Source organism: Meriones unguiculatus, chromosome 10 (genome assembly GCF_030254825.1).
Source record: "Meriones unguiculatus strain TT.TT164.6M chromosome 10, Bangor_MerUng_6.1, whole genome shotgun sequence".
Taxonomy (NCBI): Eukaryota; Metazoa; Chordata; class Mammalia; order Rodentia; family Muridae; genus Meriones; species Meriones unguiculatus.
The window spans coordinates 43,462,513-43,480,427 of record NC_083358.1 but is presented as its reverse complement, the minus strand read 5'-3'; the positions used below and the strand labels follow the sequence as shown (position 1 = coordinate 43,480,427).

Here is a 17,915-nt window from a genome sequence, read left to right as displayed (position 1 = left end):
GAGGCGCTGCTCAGTGGTACAGGAGTCGCCTGACCCAGGGCCTGCTGTCCTCTGTGGCGCAAGCGATGTTGCTCATCGCTCTGCATGTCAGCTGCTCTGGGGACAGTTACGAAAATGTCCTTGATCAGAACTGGTGATGGTTTGATGAGAAGTGAGAGATGTGAACTCCTAGAGTCACGGTGGTGGTGAATTTGAGTCCAGTTGGGCCCATTATCAGCTGGGACTGTGGGCTGGGCCGGAACACCTCGTCCCCCAGCACCCTCCCCGTATACCTGTGGGCCCTGGCTGCTGGTCCTCACTAGCTTATCTAGTCTGTCTACAAAATACTGCTGTGAACGTGGGCTGCCATCACCATATGGGTCCTCAGCTGCAGCTTCAGAACATACCCACTACACCAGCAGAATGAGCAGGTCTGACGAGGGGTTCGAAGTTCTTTGTGCCTGGCTGGCAGACACCTCTTGCCCTGGATTGCTGTTGAGCCCGGGTGGCTGAGGATCTCAAGGAACTGTTTGTGTTTTCCTTTTTGATCACTTACTTGAAAGAGTTACAGATTCACAGGAAGCTATAAAGATGCTACCTTGCACTGACTGGGTGGCACATGCCTGTAATCCCAGCACTGGGGCGACTCTTTCGAAAACAAGCCCAGACAGGCTGAAGTGGCTCAGCAGGCAAAGGTGCTTGCCACTAAGCCTGACTACCTGAGCTCAATCCCTAGAACCCACGTGGGAGGAAAAAACCAACTCCTCTGACCTTCCCGTGCACACCTCCCCACACAAAATTAATGAACATAGCAAGAACAGTTAACAGAAAGCGGCTGAGGAATGGCCAGTTAATAAAGTGCTTGCTATGAAAACAAGAAGTTCTGGGTTTGGATCCCCAGCAGCCTCACAAGTCTTATAAACCCAATGCTAGGAGGAGACAGGGAGGTATCGGGGCTCGCTCACAGCCAGCCACAGTGTAAGCTCTAGAGTCTATGAGAGATGCTCTCTCAAAAAACAAACAAATGAAAACCAACCAAACAAAAAAAACAAAACAAGGTGGGGTGGGGCAAGAGAGACAGTTCGGTGGTTAGGAGCACTGGCTGTTCTTCTAGAAAACCTAGGTTCGATTCCCAGCACCTACATGGTAGCCCACAATAGTCTGTAACTCCAGCTCCAGGGACTCTGACACCAGCTTCTGGCCCCTGTGGGGACCAGGCATGTATGGTGTACAGACATACATGTAACACTCATACACATAAAATAAAATTAAACAACAAAAACAAAGTAGATAGCCACTGAGGAAGACATCAGCATGCCCCCACACACCTATTCCCATGTGTCCACTTATATAAACACTTATACACATAAAAAGTAATTTTGATAAAAAGGTACTGATAGCTGGGCAGTGGTGGTGCATATCTTTAATCCCAGCACTCAGGAGGCAGAGGCAGGGGGATCTCAGAGTTTGAGACCAGCCTGGCCTACAGATCCAGGACAGCCAGGGCTACACCGAGAAACCCTCCTCTCTCTCTCTCTCTCTCTCTATATATATATATATATGTGTGTGTGTGTGTGTGTGTGTGTGTGTGTGTGTTTATATTTATATTTCCACCCTCTTCTATCTCACTTTCAACATCCTGAACCCCCTCAGGAACCATGAATTTGTTTTTTAATCTATCTGCTTCCCATCTCTATAATGTTACTTCTAGAATGTTCTACAGGTGGACTCTTATATTCTATGACCTTGGAAGATTGACTTCTCATTACTCATATATTAACAACTTTGTCTTTAAATAGCTGCAGGTGGCTAGTAGCAAGTGCATAGGTCAGTGCTCTTCTAGAAACTGTAGTTCCTAGGAATACTGTGACACGATGTGCGCCTTATAGCTGGCTATGGTGGCTGTCAGAAGCACAGTGGAAATAAGTTGCAGAGCATGCAGCCACAGTCTGAAAGGGTGCCAGGGACCGTCAGCGCTGCCCAGTCTTCCGTGTGCTCCAGGTGCAGTGGCTCCTGGATAACTACGAGACCGCCGAGGGCGTGAGCCTGCCGCGCAGCACCCTCTACTGCCACTACCTGCTGCACTGCCAGGAGCAGAAGCTGGAGCCGGTTAATGCAGCCTCGTTCGGCAAGCTTATCCGCTCGGTATTCATGGGTCTGCGCACGCGCCGTCTGGGCACCAGGTTTGCCCCGCCCCCTCTACCTTCATCTGCCCTCTGCCTCAAAGGGTTATGCTCCCTGCCCATATGACCCATTACCACTCCAAGCGGTTCTGAACACAGGATAAGACCCCTCTTGTCTCTTGCACCCTCTGCTCAACCTTCTCGTGCCTACCCTGGGGACGCTGCTCGGCCTGCGCCTTCTCTTTCCTGTACTTTACCCTATCTCCTTACTCCGCTATCCCTTGGTACATGCTCATCTCTTTTCCAGATAGTAGCTTAAGCATCATTGCATGCATGCATTTGTTCACCTGTTCATCCATCCATCCATTCATCCATCCATCCATCCATCCATATTACCCCTGGGTGATAAGCTTGCTCTGTGTCTCAGTTTTCTCATTCTGTCCAGGCTCTCCCTTCGTGGCATAGAGTGGGGGTTACATGCTCAGTAAAGACACCACGTGCCCTTACAACCAACAGCCAAGTGTCTGCCAAATGCTTGCCTGGAATCAGAATTGATTGCAAGCAGTGACTCGTGCTGCCCTGCCCTCACTCCTGACACCTAACGCCCTGTTCTTCAGCTCAGCTGGCTAGTTTTCTCTGTTCATAGACCCCCAGCGTCCTGCCCAGCTGGTAAAGCACCTCACCCCGCCTTCTTCCCAGGGGCAACTCTAAATACCACTATTATGGTCTTCGGATCAAAGCCAGCTCACCCCTGCTGCGGCTGATGGAGGACCAGCAGCACATGGCCATGAGAGGCCAGCCATTCTCCCAGAAACAGAGGTAGGGTCCCCCTCCTGCTCTGGAGCTGAGCAGGGACTGCAAAGTTGACTGTATGATACCACTTGACCATACCCTAGGCACTTCTCATCAGTCTGCCCAACCCCCACTCAGGTGGCTTGTCCCTTCCAGGTGACATCACTTACTACCCAACCACCCTCCATCAATCCTTACCTGCTACCCATTCCCACCCCAGCCCATCCCCTCCCTGATCCCCATACAGCTGGGTTACCCCCTCCCCACCAGATCTGTCCCCCTCCCTCACCCTAGCTGGCCCATCTTCCCACCAGCCACCCCACTACCCCTTCCCCTCCAGGCTCAAGCCCATCCAGAAGATGGAGGGCGTGGCCAACGGTGTTGCCGTGGGGCAGCAGAGCACAGGGCTGTCAGACATCAGCGCCCAGGTGCAGCAGTACCAGCAGTTCCTGGGTGAGAGCCGATGGGCAGGGCAGGATAGCCTGCCCTGGGGACTCAGGAGGGCCCATAGGGGGAGTCTGGTGGACATTCAGGCTTGCTTGCCTCTCTCTTTACAGGATCATTCTGTCCCCGCAAACCTTCTCCAAGATCTCCCAACTCCATTTTGGGTTTTTTATTTTTAAGACAGTTTCTCACCATATAGCCCTGGCTAATCTAGAATTCATTGTATAGACTATGCTAGCCTCCAGCACAGAGATGCACTTGCCTCTGCTCTCTAAGAGCCGGGATTAAAGGTATATGCTACCATGCTTGCCTCATGCCATACTTTTGAGACCTGGTCTCACTGTATAATCAGGGCTGACCTGGATTCCTGACCTTCAAGCTCAGGCTCCACAGAGCTGAGATCCCATCCCCTTTCAGTAGCCAGTGTTTCTGTGTCCGTGCACCCCCGGTGAAGCCTGGTGATGCTGAATCCCACACCAATAGGTAATATGGATGGTCAAACAGTAGTCCACTAACACGACAGGTGATCCCATCCTTGCTGGCCTGCTGTGTTTATGTGACTAGGATTCATAACTGAGAGGGAAGTGTGTTAGGTTTCTGCACACACTAAAGATGCAAAAAAAAAGAGAAAACAGGGCCTGATAGTGATGCTGACAGCAAAGAACAGCCTCCTGGCCACTATGACACTGAGGCTGGGGAGTGGAGGAAGAGGTAGAGCTGATGCTCAGAGTCGTGTGGCCCTGGTGACCGTGCTAATGATGAACAGCATCCCTGTGATACAGACAGGTAGCTACTTTCTTGGAAGGGAGGCTGCCTGAACCAAGTGTCTAAGGATTGGTCAGAGCCAGCACTCAGCAGCAGGCCAGGGCAGTCAGAAGTACCTTGTGTGCTCTGTGCAAGGGGCCATGGGACCCTGGGCCAGTAGCTCACCCTACTTGAGTCTAGCCATTCATCCTATACATGGAGATTGACACATGTTGGAATGGCAGTTGATTAGAAACCCAGAGGCAGCAAGAGGTAGACAGGTGGACACAGGGTCTCATGGTGCCCTCACTCCTAGATGCTTCCAGGAGCCTCCCTGATTTCGCTGAGCTGGACCTCCAGGGCAAAGCGCTACCTGAGGGCATCGGCCCTGGGGATGTTAAGGCCTTCCAGGTCCTGTATCGGGAGCACTGTGAGGTAGGGCAATCAGATGGAGGGTGAGGGGGTGAGTGGGCTGTCCTTGAAAGCAGCCGGCCTTGTGCCTTGAGCAGGAAGCTCCACGCTGGCCTTGCACCACTCCCCATTGTGAAGCCCTGTCCCTGCAGGCCATTGTGGATGTCATGATAAACCTCCAGTTCACACTGGTGGAAACGCTGTGGAAGACCTTTTGGAGATATAACCTTAGCCAACCTAATGAGGCACCGCCACTGGCCGTGTAAGTCCCCAGAGTCTGGGGGGGTAACCCCTGCATGTGGGGGCTACACATGCCCTTGACTGGGGGTTGGGTGGGTTCCCACAGGCATGATGAGGCAGAGAAGCGGCTGCCCAGGGCCAGTCTGGTGCTCCTGTCCAAGTTCCAGCCCGTGCTGCAGTGGACCAAGCACTGTGACAACGTGCTGTACCAGGGCCTGGTGGACATCCTCATCCCTGATGTGCTGCGGCCCATCCCCAGTAAGTGCTGCTGCCTGCACCCCTCCCTGAAGCACCCCTGTCTACCCTGACCAGCACCCACTTCCTCCACAGGTGCCTTGACCCAAGCAATCCGGAACTTTGCCAAGAGCCTGGAGAGCTGGCTCACCCATGCCATGGTGAACATCCCTGAGGAGATGCTTCGGGTGAAGGTAAGGACTGCAGTGGGCAACCATGCTACAACATTTGTATGGTGCCTGTGAAGACTTGCTCTTTAAGGGCCTCAAGGCTGGCTCCAAGCAGTCTTACACCTTAGACCCCATATCTGAAGGCTCCCGGGGTTTTAGTACTTAAGACATCTGCCTGCCTATCTATCCATCTATCTCTGCTTATTACTGAGACAGTCTTACTATGTAGTCCTGGTTGGCCTAGAATTCTCTTTGTAGACCAGCCTCAAACTCACAAGCGATTCACCTGCCCCAGTCTCGTGAGTACTGGGACTAAAGGTGTGCCTGCCATGCTCAGCAAGCCTGCTCTAATTCAGACAGTATTAGAGCACTGACACTTGCATATAGAGCTCAGCGGTACACTCCTTGTCTAGTTTGTGCTAGGCCTTGGGTTCCAGCCTCAGCACTGGGGTGGGGGGGCTGTTTTTGTTGAAGGCATGAGTTAGGCATGAAGATGCATACCTGTAATGCCAGCACAAAGGATGAGACAGGGCCACCAAAAGTCTGAGCCTAGTCTGGAGAAGACCCTGCCTCAAAGGAGAAAAAAACAAAACAAAACAAAACACCCCAGTAATTTTAGGCAGGCAAGGGAGGTACTCTGTGGGGAGTTGTGGGTGAGCGTGATCTGAGTTTGATCACCATCACAGTCAGTAAGAAACAGTGACAGACAGGGCCAGGGAGATGGCTCAGTGCATAAAAGTACTGACCTTTCACGCCTGGTAACCTGAATTCGATCCTGGGACCCACATGATGAACAGAGAGCAGTGACTCCCACGAGTTGTCCTCTGACTTTCGTAAGTGGGCCATCACAGGAATGCACAAAATGAGCAGCGTGTGGTGGCCCACAACTTTAATGCAAACGCTCAGGAGGCAGGGGCGGGCAGATCTCAGAGCTCAAGACTAGCCTAGTCTACAGGACAGCCAGGGCTGTTACAGGGAGAAGCCCTACCTCAGACACAATAAATAAATAAATAAGTGAGTGAGTGAGTAAATAAATAAATGCTCAGAAAACCAACAAAAACCTTAAATGCTCAAAATAAATGAAAAGCAGCTGGTGATGGCGTACACCTTTAACCCCAGCACACAGGAGGCAGAGGCAGCTCAAACACTGAGTTTTAGAGGCCAGCCTGGTTCAGGATGGTGGAGCTCCACAGAGGTACAGAGAGAAGAAACCAAAATAAATAAATAGAAAAAAATCGTGCCAGCCAGTCTGCCAGTATGGCAGCACAGTTGAATGACCCACACCAGGACTAGAGGCCTTGGCCTCCAAACAGAAGTGGTGACGCGTGTCCTGCTGGTTTCTAAGAAAAGAGGCTCAGTGGCAGGTTACAGGTGAGGCTGGGCAGGGTGGCCTGTGTGGAAACCGCTAGACTGCTGTCTCCCGTGCAGGTGGCAGCAGCTGGCGCCTTTGCACAGACGCTGCGGCGCTACACGTCGCTCAACCACCTGGCGCAGGCTGCGCGGGCCGTGCTGCAGAACACGGCCCAGATCAACCAGATGCTGAGTGACCTCAATCGAGTGGACTTTGCAAATGTGCAGGTGAGTACCAGTGGGACTGGGATGGGAGGGAGCGATGGGGAGAGACGGCTGAGCGGCTGCCTGCTGCGTCCCAGGAGCAGGCCTCGTGGGTGTGCCGCTGCGAGGACCGTGTGGTGCAGCGTCTGGAGCAGGACTTCAAGGTGACGCTGCAGCAGCAGAACTCACTGGAGCAGTGGGCGGCCTGGCTGGATGGCGTCGTGAGCCAGGTGCTCAAGCCTTACCAGGGCAGTTCCGGCTTTCCCAAGGCGGCCAAGCTCTTCCTCCTCAAGTGGTCCTTCTACAGGTGCGCACCTGGGCGGCCGGGGCCTGACTGGGAAGGGTAACACCGGGGGTCCCAGTATGTGTTGAGAAGACCTGCCAGAAGTGATGGATAGGGCTAGGGAAGGCCATTAGCTCAGGAAAGACACTGGGGAGCCAGCACGCCTGCCAGCAACACAGTAGGGCAAATAGCCCTGCGATCCTGACAACTCTTGGTCACTGCCCCCAGCTCCATGGTAATCCGGGACCTGACCCTGCGCAGTGCTGCCAGCTTCGGCTCCTTCCACCTCATCCGGCTGCTGTATGACGAGTACATGTACTACCTGATCGAGCATCGCGTAGCCCAGGCCAGGGGCGAGACACCGATCGCAGTCATGGGAGAGTTTGCAAACTTGGCCACTGCGCTGAATCCCTTGGACCCCGACAAAGGTAACAATTCATGTCCCCACCTAAGATCTGGGTTTCAGCTAATGGGGAGGCCTGGCATCCCTGGAAATTTCAGTTTGTCGCTGAGCTGGGCCTGGTCCCTGTGCCCCAGACGAGGAAGAGGAGGAGGAGGAAGAGAGTGAGGACGAGCTGCCACAAGACATCTCGCTGGCGGCTGGCAGTGAGTCCCCCGCGCTGGGCCCCGAAGCTCTGGAGCCACCTGCAAAGCTGGCGCGGACTGACACACGTAGCCTCTTCGTGCAGGCCCTGCCCTCCAGCTAAGCCTGAGGCCTCCCTGCCCCCCTTTGCCCGCCCAACCTGCGCTGCTGCCCCTCCAGGCCAGGGTCCGGTCCCTCAGCTTTTGTGGCTTCACTGTCACCCTTCCAGCTCACGCCAGAGCTGGAGAGGGTCCCCCTGACAGAGAAGGCTAGGGGGGTTCCCCCTCACATGGGGCTGGTACAATCATGGGCTGGGCTGGGCAGAACCGAAGCTGCAAACCCTGACACAAAAGACGTGCCTTAAGGAACCTGCCCAGGTGTCCCCTTTCTCCTGCCCCAAACTCACAGCCCTGTCACCCCTCCCCAACACACACACACCACCACCACCCCAGAGGGCAGCAGGCTGGCTCCTCCCCTGCGTAACTGTTAACTTATTCTGCTCTCTGGCTTTGCACAGCCGGCCTGGGCAGCCCCAAGCCCGGGCAGGCGCAGGTGGGGGGCATTTTGGGACCCCCACTGTCAGCAGCAGCAGCAGCCCCACTGCTCCCTTTTCTTGGTATAAGTGCAATTAAAGCTGTGGGTGTTGCACCTTCTCCAGAGCTGGGTTCTCCTGGCCCGCAGCCCAGAGAGGGGCATATTGTGAAGGGCCCCCTGGCCTCCAGCTTCCAAAGAGGAGCATCCGGCTGGCTGCAGGGCCAGGTGCTCCAGACCTGAGGCCACGCCCTGCGCCTTCCACCCTAACAGCTTGTGACCGAAATCTGCTCCCAGAGACGCTTCTCCTCTGTGCAGTTGCCCCGACCCGTAACTATCGTGTGATTAGTGAGTGCCGCTTCCGCGGAGTCAGTAACTTGTTGGGTTTTTTTCCAACCATCATGGCCTTATCCGTTCCCGTTTTCTCAGTGTCTTCAATCTGTGATAGATGTTTATGGAAAAGAAAAAGAAAAAAAAAGAAAAAAGAAAATCTGGCCTATTGTATAGAAATCACTATTTTGTGTGCTCCGCGTGCTACAGCTTTTGGGGTGGTCCTGCACACTCCCCATGGGGCCTCCCTTCCCAGTGGTGAAAGTATCCACGCGCGTGGTAGTTTAGTGTACTGTTTTCTACCTTTTTGTAGTCTTTCTTAAAACAATAAATACTGCTGTGATCTTTGTCTACTGATGACTAGGGCAGGGTTAAGTGGGGAACAAGGGAGGGGTGTGCACTAAGGACAGAAAGGGACACCAGCCAGGCTCAGAAATAAAGCATTTAGTACATGAAGAACAAGGGGAGGTGGCCACAGGGTTCCACCCCGGGGGAGGGAGGCTGGAACCACTGGGCCTCCCTGGAGGGCTACACTTGCAGCCAAGGAAGGGGCCAGAGCACAGGAAGCAGGACTGGGCTTAGCCGAGGCAGGCCAGGCCTGAGGGGCTCCTCTCAGCCCTTTCCCAACTTAAATAGGCATAAATAAAGACACATCCAGACTCTTGGGCCACCGGAGGCTGCTGCACCAGTCCCATCCCGCAACCTAACACTAGTGCCGATTGGGGCCCCTGTAGGGCCAGCCCAGGAAGGCAGTCCTCTCCTGAGCCCTCGGAGGTAGTTGGAGTCAGGGTCCAGGGCGGTCCAGCCCTCACAGCACAATCCAAGTGTACCGCTCACTGTCTGCCAAAACCTTCAGTGAGCACCCTGCAGAGGAGGATATGCAGAACCATAATCCACTTGTCCAGTCCTGCAGCTAATTCCTATGGCCTAACTAAGACAAGGTTCTAGAAACAACTCCCCGATAATTCCCCACCCCCTTATGAATGACACCGCTAACATCCAGTATGCCCTAGGATCCAGGGTGAGATCCAGCTAGGACACGAGGGCAGCTCCCACCTTTGTGCAGTGCCTCATTGGTCATCCTGTTCACATAGCGGCCACTGCTCTCTGGGACCAGCCATTTCATGACCATGTCCACACAACTCTTTCGGTAGGAGCTCCAGACACTGCCACTGAGAAGGAGGAAAATGAGTGAAGAGGAGACTCCCTGCCAACTCCCTGGCCACCCATTCTTGCCCTGCCTTACCTGGTCTGCCCTTTGACCTCAGTCAGGTCACCCACGCTGACTGTCTCAAAGATGCCTGTGTTGAGGTCCCAGGCCACCTTGAGACTGGTGTGGTAGGTCTTTGGTCTGTGGTGGTGGAGAACAAGAGGGTGGGCCGGTGAGTCCCTTGACTGGCTTGTCACACACCAGTGACAGCAGGGGCACTCCAGGCTCTATCTGTTCACCCTTGACATCTTACATAGAAGGCTCTCTGTATGGTCCCCACATGAGGGCTAGCCAAGGGCCCTGTCACTCACCGGAGCTGACCCTCCTCAGTGGGGGCTGGGAAGGCCAGAAGCAGCAGGCCAATGTTGATCAGGACCTGATTGGTTTCTGGGCAGACCTGGGGGCAGGCAGTGAGAGTTGAGATAGACATCCACAGTAGGAGCACTCCAGCCTCCTGCTGTGCCCCAGCCTCACCTCCAGGATGACTATGTCATAGTCACTGAAAGAGCAGAACTGGTGACCCCAGGTGGCATCATGGCGGATGACCTCATTGATGACATACTCGAAGTCCAGTGTGAGCTGCTCCACTGTCAGGTACTGGCCCTGGGGACAGATGGCAGAGAGCTAGCAGTAGGTGGTGCTAACCACCCCTTACATCCTGGGTCACCCACGGCCTGCACCAGGGCTACCCACCTGCATGTCAGTCCGCTCTCTCATGGGCCGTAAGTTGCGACCACGGAGGTCAGTCACCACAAAGGGCAAGGAGATCTTGTCATCCTCAAACTCTGGGGAGGCAGGGAGAGGGTAGGAGCAGGCCAAAGGTCCTCGTGGGACTGCCCCATCCCAGAACCTGTCCCAGGAAGTGCCCTCACCATCCTCAGGCTCTGTCCCTTCCCCAGACCGCAACACATAGTGCAACTTGGTGTAATTGATATAGCCAGGCTCGGGGGCAGACGCCTCTGAAGCAGGAGGGCTGTCCCTGGGCAACACCTCCCCACTCGGGGCTGGTGGCTCTGAGGATAGGCGGCCTCGGCTGCTTGAGGGCCCCAGACCAGAGGGCAGCCGAGATTCCTCCAAGGTACCCTTGGCCTCTTTGGCCCTGCGGAAGATGTCAGCCACAAACTCCTTGGCCTTGGCAATGGCTGGTGAGGGCTCCAGGGCTCCAGAGGGCCGGGCTGGGACCACTTCAAGGCCAAGGCTGGGGAAGGCAGGGACTGCCTCTGGGCTCCAAGGTCCTGGAGAGCTGGGCGGGGCTGGGGGCAAAGCTGTGTGGTCATACAGGATTTGGCAGAAACTGTTGTCACCTGCATAAAAACATTATAAAGTAGGATATGTCACCACAGTTCAAGGTTACTGTGACCTCCCTCAAAGGCTGGATTAGAAGCCCACCTGAAGGAGCCCCCTACAACCGTTTCTGTGTTCAAGTCAGTATAAAACCCTTGGAAGGGTATGAGTTCAGAAACCACAGTAAGACATGCATTCACTTAAGACTTTTAAAGTATGCTGGGGCCAGGCATGGTGGCGTATGTGTTTAACTTCAGCACTTGGAAGGCAGAGGCAGGCAGATCTCTGTGAGTTGGAGGCCAGCCTGGTCTATAGAGTGAGTTCTAGGACAGCCAGAGCTGTTACACAAAGAAACTTGTCTCAAAATGGATGCTGGGAGTAGAACCCAGGGCCTTTCACATGCCAGGCTACTACTAAAATCTCATCTTTGAACATTTACCATGCTACTCAGAAAGGACACAGCAAATGAGATGCACAAAGCTTTGCCCTTAGAGTGCAGTCTGCAGTGAGAACAGGTTATGATCACCTTCATGAGTTCTCACAACCCAATAAAACCAGCACTGGCAGAAAGGTCATATTTATTAGAGGAAATAGGGAGTCAGCAGAGGAACCTAGCGAGCCACCAAGGAGCGACACACCTCTCCCTATAAGCAGCACCATGACCCTCAGGCCACTATTGTCCAAGGGGTCATGGTGGCACACTTTCAGGAAAGAGGAGTAAGTTGGAAATAGCTTGGCATAAAGTTCTGGGACAAGCTGGACACCAGGCCTTGAATCCTTAGTCCTGCCTGGGCCTCTTGTCAGCTGCCTGGGCAGCTCACGGTCAACAGTTGGCTGGCACAGCCTTAGTAAAGGTTAGGGATCACTCCCAATGAAACACAGGTGTCCAGAGCAGGGCTGGAGAGAACTCAGTTTGAGTCAAAGGACCAAGTTCCCTGTCCTTTGCTGGTCAGCTTAGTCACATGAACTTGACCCGTGCCTCTTCCTTCCCCTGCGCCAGGACAGCCATTTTAATGAGAATAGTCTTGAATTCAAAACATGTCATTAGTTTATCCCAAAAGTAGTGCACAGCTCCAGCTCTCTCCTGTGTCTATGTCCAGATGTAATTTGTATGTCATGGCTTTTCTCTGGTGTTTCACAGGACACTGACCTGGACCTCTCAACTTTGCAGAAGGGCACCAGGAGGGCCCTGGCTCTCTCCTATGGACCTGAACACACACCTGATGAATCCAGCCTTCTCAGAGGGCAGGAGCCAGCAGGGCAGAGCTGTAGGCTCAGACTCCATGCCCTCACTCTATTCCTGCCATCCTGCCTGCATCACCCTACTTCTTAACATGTCACTCTATCAAGACATGGAGACACAGCTTAGCAGGTAAAGGTGCCTGCTACTAGGAGTCCAGACCTAGGCTCAAAATTCCCAGACCCCACATGACAGAGAATCAACTCCTCAAAGCTGTCCTGACTTCCCTGGCACATACATGTGTACATACACATACACAGACAGACATACAAAAAATTAATAAAAATTAAAATGTAATTTAAAGATTAAACAAAAAAGGTACAAGAGCCAGGTGTGGTAGCACACACCTTTAATTCTAGCACTAAGAAGGCACAGGCAGGGATCTTTGTAAGCCTGAGGTCAACCTGGTCTGTGTGGTGAGTTCTAGGCCAGCCTAGATAACTAGCATTATCTAACAAAAGAGACACCATGGAATTTGTTACTGGTATTCCCTGACATGCAAGACAGCTGAGTGTATTAATTATGCTCTAGGGTGTGGCAGGATAACACTGGGGCTACGGAGGGTCACGCACTGCCCGTTGTCACGCCATCAACACTGTATGAACATGTTCTCTCATTTCCACACAACAACAAAACTGCCCCGTTTAGGACACAGCCCTGTCCTCAGAGCACATTACCTGTACCGCATGACATCATTCTTTTTTGTCATACAGGAAACAGTCCTGCACGTGCTCAGCAGGTCCCTGTGCTGAGCAGCCCAATCATCAAGCCCTGCGCAGTGTAAGGTCCTCTAGCCCTACTACTGCTAAAGCAGCTCCTGGGCTGACAAGCTACACTTCAAGTAGGTCCAAGGCAGTCACTGAACATACCGGCCCAGCCTTCCCACCTGCCAGCTACGACATGCTGAGAGACGTGACCCCTCTCGGCCAGCTCCCCGGTCTGACCTCTGAATAGAAAACGGGACTAGCTGGCCTGGACCTACCTGCTGAGTGAACGGAGACAGCGCAGGCCACCAGGGAGTAGCTGGTGTTGAGTAGCACCACCTGATCCTTCTTGAGCTGGAAGGCGGGCTGGAAGGTGGGGAAGGGGTACACCACCTGGTATTTGGTGTGCAGCATGAAGCCATGCCGCAGGCACTGTGCGCTTGGGTCCCCTGCAGCAAGACACACTACAGCTCACTTGATGCCCTGGCAGGGTCCAGCAGCCACGCGCCCCTTCCAGGGCCCCTGGGGTCTCACCTGGGTGGGCACGACTGGCATCCTGGCAGGCAGCACAGCGGCCCCGAGGTGGCACAGCCACAGTGCTGATGTAGATGTCACGATGGTTCTCATCACTCATCATCATCATGTTCATAAGCATCCCGTTGGCTGAGCGGGTACTAGGGGCAACACACCCTCAGCCTGAAGCCCGTCTAGGGGCCACCAGCCCACCCTGCCTGCCCCACAGCCACCCTGCCTGCCCCCAGTCTCACTTGAAACCAAACACGATGACCTTGGACGCATCGCTAGGCCACTCACACACAGTCAGGTACAGGTCACTGTAGATCTCCTCATCCTGGAAGAGCCGCACCTGCCGGACCTAAGCGGCACGCTCAGTCAGTGTGCAGTTAAGCAAGGGCTGTCAGAGGGTGGAAGGTCTACTACACCAGAACCAGGCTGTAACAAAGCTGCCCTCACAAGCGGCCTAGGAAGGCCTGAGCCAGAGAGCCCTGCAAGCAGGAGGGAATCTAACCAAACATAATACCTCCCTGCTCCCTCTGGGTGACAAAGCCCATGTGCAACAGAAACTGAAGTAGCACCCACCTTAGGGCAGGGGTCAAGGATGCTAAAGCCACTGTGATAACCTGTGTGAATCTAAGAGATCTGCCTGCATCCTGGCCCAGGCCAAGGGTGTCGGATGGGCTGTACATGATACCTGAGCCAAATGAAATGACCAGTTTGAACTAAAAAATCAGCAACTCCACATGGGTCACCCCACTGGCATGTCACTTCCATTCTACACAGGACACAGGCTGAATGGGCAGGAGCAGCTGAGACCTGCTGTCAGAAGGGTCAGCCTAGCACAGAGCCCCCCAAAGGAAAGGCCTCATCCTACCAGCTTGAGCTTGCTGTGGACGTTGAACTCCCACCAGTAGAGGTGATAGATGTAGAAGGAGAAGTCGTCATCCCCGCTGCTGCTGGTGTAGGAGAGGACATAGCGGCCACACTTGGAAAACCCCAGGAAGATGTGGCTGGGGGCAGAATGGGCACAGCGGCCAGATGAGGACAAGCTCACAGCCCAACCTGCCACCACCCAGCCTGGAATTAGCCTCACCCTGCGTAGAGGAAATCCTCATCTACAATGTTCTTGAGAGACACACAGACCCTGGGGGGCAGCTTCCGGAAGAGACGAGGTGAGAGCTGCCCACTGATCTGGGAAGGAGACAGCCAGGGCTCTTCAGCCAAAGGGCCTCCCAGCCTCCTTACCAGAGGCAGAAACTGAGCAGCCTCCACAGGCCCACTGCTGGGGCAGATGGAGACACCAAGGACAGGTGAAAGCCCCCCACCCCCACCAAGGAACCATGTTACATCCCAGCCATACCTGTCTTTGGATCCAGAGTCCTCCCAGCCTAAGCCTGACATCACCTCCCTGTGGTAGGGTCCCCTCACTAGGCCACTTGGCAAAAGCTGACCACAAGACAGGAGAAGACTAGGATGTATGTGGGCTGGAGCGGAGGGGCATGCATTCTATTAGCCCACAAGAGGACCCACTTTTCTTTTTACAATGTATTACTGTGCAGACTACAACCCACGCGTAGAGACGAGGACAATTTTCAGGAGTCTGTTATCTCCTTTTTCTATGTGGGTACTGGGGATCACATTCACGTTATTAGGTTTGGTGGCAAGTGCCAGTACCTATGGAGCCATCTCACTGGCCCCGGAGCCTAAAGAATCCCACTATTCCCAAGTTGCCTCGAATCCATTATTAACCAAATCCCTTTCTTAATTAACTGGTACCTGCCAACCAACTGTCATACCCTAAAACATCACCAAGAAAGGATCTGACAGGCATAAAGCTGACCACTGGGGAGCTATCTTGGCCCGCCTTCAAAAGATAGCCATCTAGTGGGAAAAGAGCTGCATGGGAAGGCTGGCACCTTGCCCTCACTTCGTCTCAACCCACAATGGGAATGGTTCTGTCGGCCAAGCCTTCCTGAAAGCACATAACCCTTGCTCCTGGAGCATCTAGGCTAAGGGTAGAGCCTTGCCTAGGGAGCACCAGTTAAAAGGTGGAGGCACGGTTTTGCCCTCACCCAGTTGCCAACGTCCAGTGCTCGCTCGTAAACAATCTTGTTCCACTGCTGCCCACCTAACAGATTATTCACATTCCTGCCCTTCCAGGTGTCCTCTGACAAGGGAGACAAGACAGAGCCCTCATCAAGTGACTTCCACTTGAGAAGACCTGGCCCTACTATGGAAACACTCCTCCATTCAATGAGTGAGGCAGACACGAACTCCGAGATGGTCAGAGCTCAGACAGAGACAGAGGGAGCACCAAAAAGAGGATGCCCAGAGCCGTTAGCAGGAGCTCTGCAGGGGTTCGCGGGGAGCCCCAATAAGGGGCAGAGCTTTAAAAAAATGGGTCTACACCGAGGTCTACCCTTCCTCCAGATTCTTCGGACGGCCACTACAGTAACCCGCCCAGCGGCCTCCATCCTCCTTCCTTCCTCCATGATTCCCCCAGTCTCCTCCACCCAAGCCCCTTCTCTTGACGATCTCGCTCAGACGCCTGCATCCAAGGCCCCCTGCAGGTGACCCGCCTAGCTTGCCCCATCCAAGTCACCAACCTTTCTCGCCATCCTAGCCCGTGCCTCCCCACCAACCTCAACCCCGCCAAACTCATCCCCATACCCACCGCCCGGCCCGCCCAGCCCCCTCCCGGCCCCGCCCCCCACCTCGCCGCGCCGCCCTCCCTCGGCCGCCTCCCGGGTCTCCTCCTCCTCACAACCGGGCGCGCTTGCCTTAGGCTCCAGGCCTCACCTTGACCCGCTCCAGCTGCTTGAGGACGTGTTCCCGCCGCCGCCCCACCGCCCGCTTCCCCCCGGTTCCCCCAGGGCCGCCGCCACCGCTCCCGTTCCCGCTGTTCCGCTCCGATTTCGAGCTGGGCGCCATTTTCACCCCCTCCCTCCACTTCCGGAGCAACCGGTCCCTTAGCCCCGCCCTCGCCGCTTTCTGATTGGCCTTTTCTTCTCACAGCGGCCGGCCGGTTGGGTGACAGCCGGCATTCCTGGTCTCTTCCCGCTACACCTGTCCATCAAAGCTGTCCCGGAGCTTGGTTGGTAGATACGGTTACAGCTCCCGCCTTATTCCCGCCCTTCATTAAGAATAAACCACTCAGGAACCATTCTGGCGTTCCTTGGCCAGAAAACTTTAACTGAATAGGCGAAGATTCCTGTCAGGCATGACGTTGACACGCCCCTGAGTGGGTTTCCGTGGAGACCACTGGCGGTTCAGAGGCCTGTGGGCTTGACGATGGGAACCTGTGGTCCACAAGGGCCAGAATCGGCAGCCCTGGCTCTGGCTCAGGCCGGGAGGGCAGAGGCCCGAGGAGCATCCCTAGGCGGCTAGGGAGAAAAAAGAAGAATGGGGGAAAAAAAAGAATAGTTCATATTAAAACATCTTCCAGGCCGGGCATGGTGGCGCACACCTTCAATTCCAGCGCTTGGGAGGCAGAGGCAGGGGGATCTCTCAGTTTCAGGCCCGCCTGGTCTACAAATCAAATTCCAGGACAGTCAGTGCTGCACAAAGAAACCCTGTCTCGAAAAACAAACAACCAAGCAAACATAAAAAAAAAAAAAAAATCTTCCAGACAACGATCAAATATTAAGCTGTTTTTAAAAATAGCTCAGGCGTAGTTCTGAGTTTGCACCACCTTGTGGAAGAAGGCCTGTTAAGACTTAGACACTGATGATGCTAGCGATGCACCAGTTCAGCGTGCATTCATTCAATCTCTGCAACCATCCTAGAATAAAGCCTTTGTTTTACAAATGAAACAGGCATAAAGTGAGCTCTCCTGAAGACATGGCAATTGTGTATAGAGGCTTCTGGATACTCGTATGACAGTTGCAGAGGAGGCAGCATACTCCTTTCGGTTTCTTGAGAACCCAGCTAACAGCCCAGGTCATAAAGAAGAAAATAGGACCTGTCCTTGAATTCCAGGAATGGGTAGAAAGGCAGTTGGAAAGCAGCCTTGTAAAGGAGAGGAGGAAGAATATTCCCACAAAGACAAAGGTTTCTGGAGAGTTTCAAGACTGCTACTAAACTGCAGCGATGTGTCCACTAGTGGTGGGGACATGTGCTGAGAGACGGTTATCAGGTGATTTCATCTTAATGCGGAGACCAGAGTGCTCACTAACAGCCCTCCAAGATCATCTGCATGTGCAGACCCGTCCTCAGCTGAATGCTAAACTATGGGGCGAGGGCAGGAAAAAAATCAAGAGGGAAAAATGAGCAAGGAGATCTGCATATTTGTGTGTGTGTGTATATATATATGTAAGAATGTATGTATGGTTGTGTGTTCACATGTGTCCAGATGAGCTTTGCCCATCAGTGTGTCTGCAGAGAGCAGAGGTCAACATTAGTCCACCATTCTCCACCTTAATTTGGGCTTTTGGTTTTGGTTTGCTTTTTCTAGACAGCATCTCAACGTATAGTCTTGGTTGATCTGGAGCTTGCTATGTAGACCAGGCTGGCCTTGAACTCAGAGAGAGCCACAGCCTGCTGA

General features: G+C 53.9%; 2 protein-coding genes across 7 annotated transcripts in view; one reads left to right on the top strand and one right to left on the bottom strand.

Moving 5' to 3' along the window:
* Rfx1 (regulatory factor X1) overlaps positions 1-8,761 on the top strand; it is a 30,420-nt gene extending 21,659 nt beyond the window's left edge. For all 5 annotated transcript variants that reach the window (XM_021632239.2, XM_060392369.1, XM_021632238.2 and 2 more), the window contains 11 exons: positions 1,981-2,162; positions 2,802-2,921; positions 3,235-3,347; positions 4,399-4,517; positions 4,646-4,755; positions 4,840-4,991; positions 5,064-5,161; positions 6,566-6,715; positions 6,790-6,998; positions 7,203-7,402; positions 7,512-8,761. In XM_021632239.2, the coding sequence (XP_021487914.1) occupies positions 1,981-2,162; positions 2,802-2,921; positions 3,235-3,347; positions 4,399-4,517; positions 4,646-4,755; positions 4,840-4,991; positions 5,064-5,161; positions 6,566-6,715; positions 6,790-6,998; positions 7,203-7,402; positions 7,512-7,681 (1,623 nt within the window). In that variant the 3' untranslated portion in view covers positions 7,682-8,761. The remainder of the gene's footprint in view (positions 1-1,980; positions 2,163-2,801; positions 2,922-3,234; positions 3,348-4,398; positions 4,518-4,645; positions 4,756-4,839; positions 4,992-5,063; positions 5,162-6,565; positions 6,716-6,789; positions 6,999-7,202; positions 7,403-7,511) is intronic.
* An 86-nt stretch (positions 8,762-8,847) lies between these two features.
* Dcaf15 (DDB1 and CUL4 associated factor 15) lies at positions 8,848-16,352 on the bottom strand. Of its 2 annotated transcripts, none has more exons than XM_021632283.2 (13): positions 16,172-16,352; positions 14,466-14,563; positions 14,247-14,382; positions 13,624-13,730; positions 13,391-13,530; positions 13,135-13,305; positions 10,501-10,932; positions 10,322-10,413; positions 10,103-10,231; positions 9,940-10,025; positions 9,665-9,769; positions 9,475-9,590; positions 8,848-9,282 (listed from the first exon to the last, which is right to left on the bottom strand). In XM_021632283.2, exons 1-13 carry the CDS (start codon positions 16,301-16,303, stop codon positions 9,227-9,229), a joined length of 1,800 nt encoding a protein of 599 aa, XP_021487958.1. In that variant the 5' UTR covers positions 16,304-16,352; the 3' UTR covers positions 8,848-9,226. The 2 variants fall into 2 exon arrangements, with proteins under 2 accessions (XP_021487958.1, XP_060248356.1); XM_060392373.1 differs by lacking the exon at positions 16,172-16,352 and adding an exon at positions 15,979-16,027.
* Positions 16,353-17,915: the final 1,563 nt, after the last annotated feature.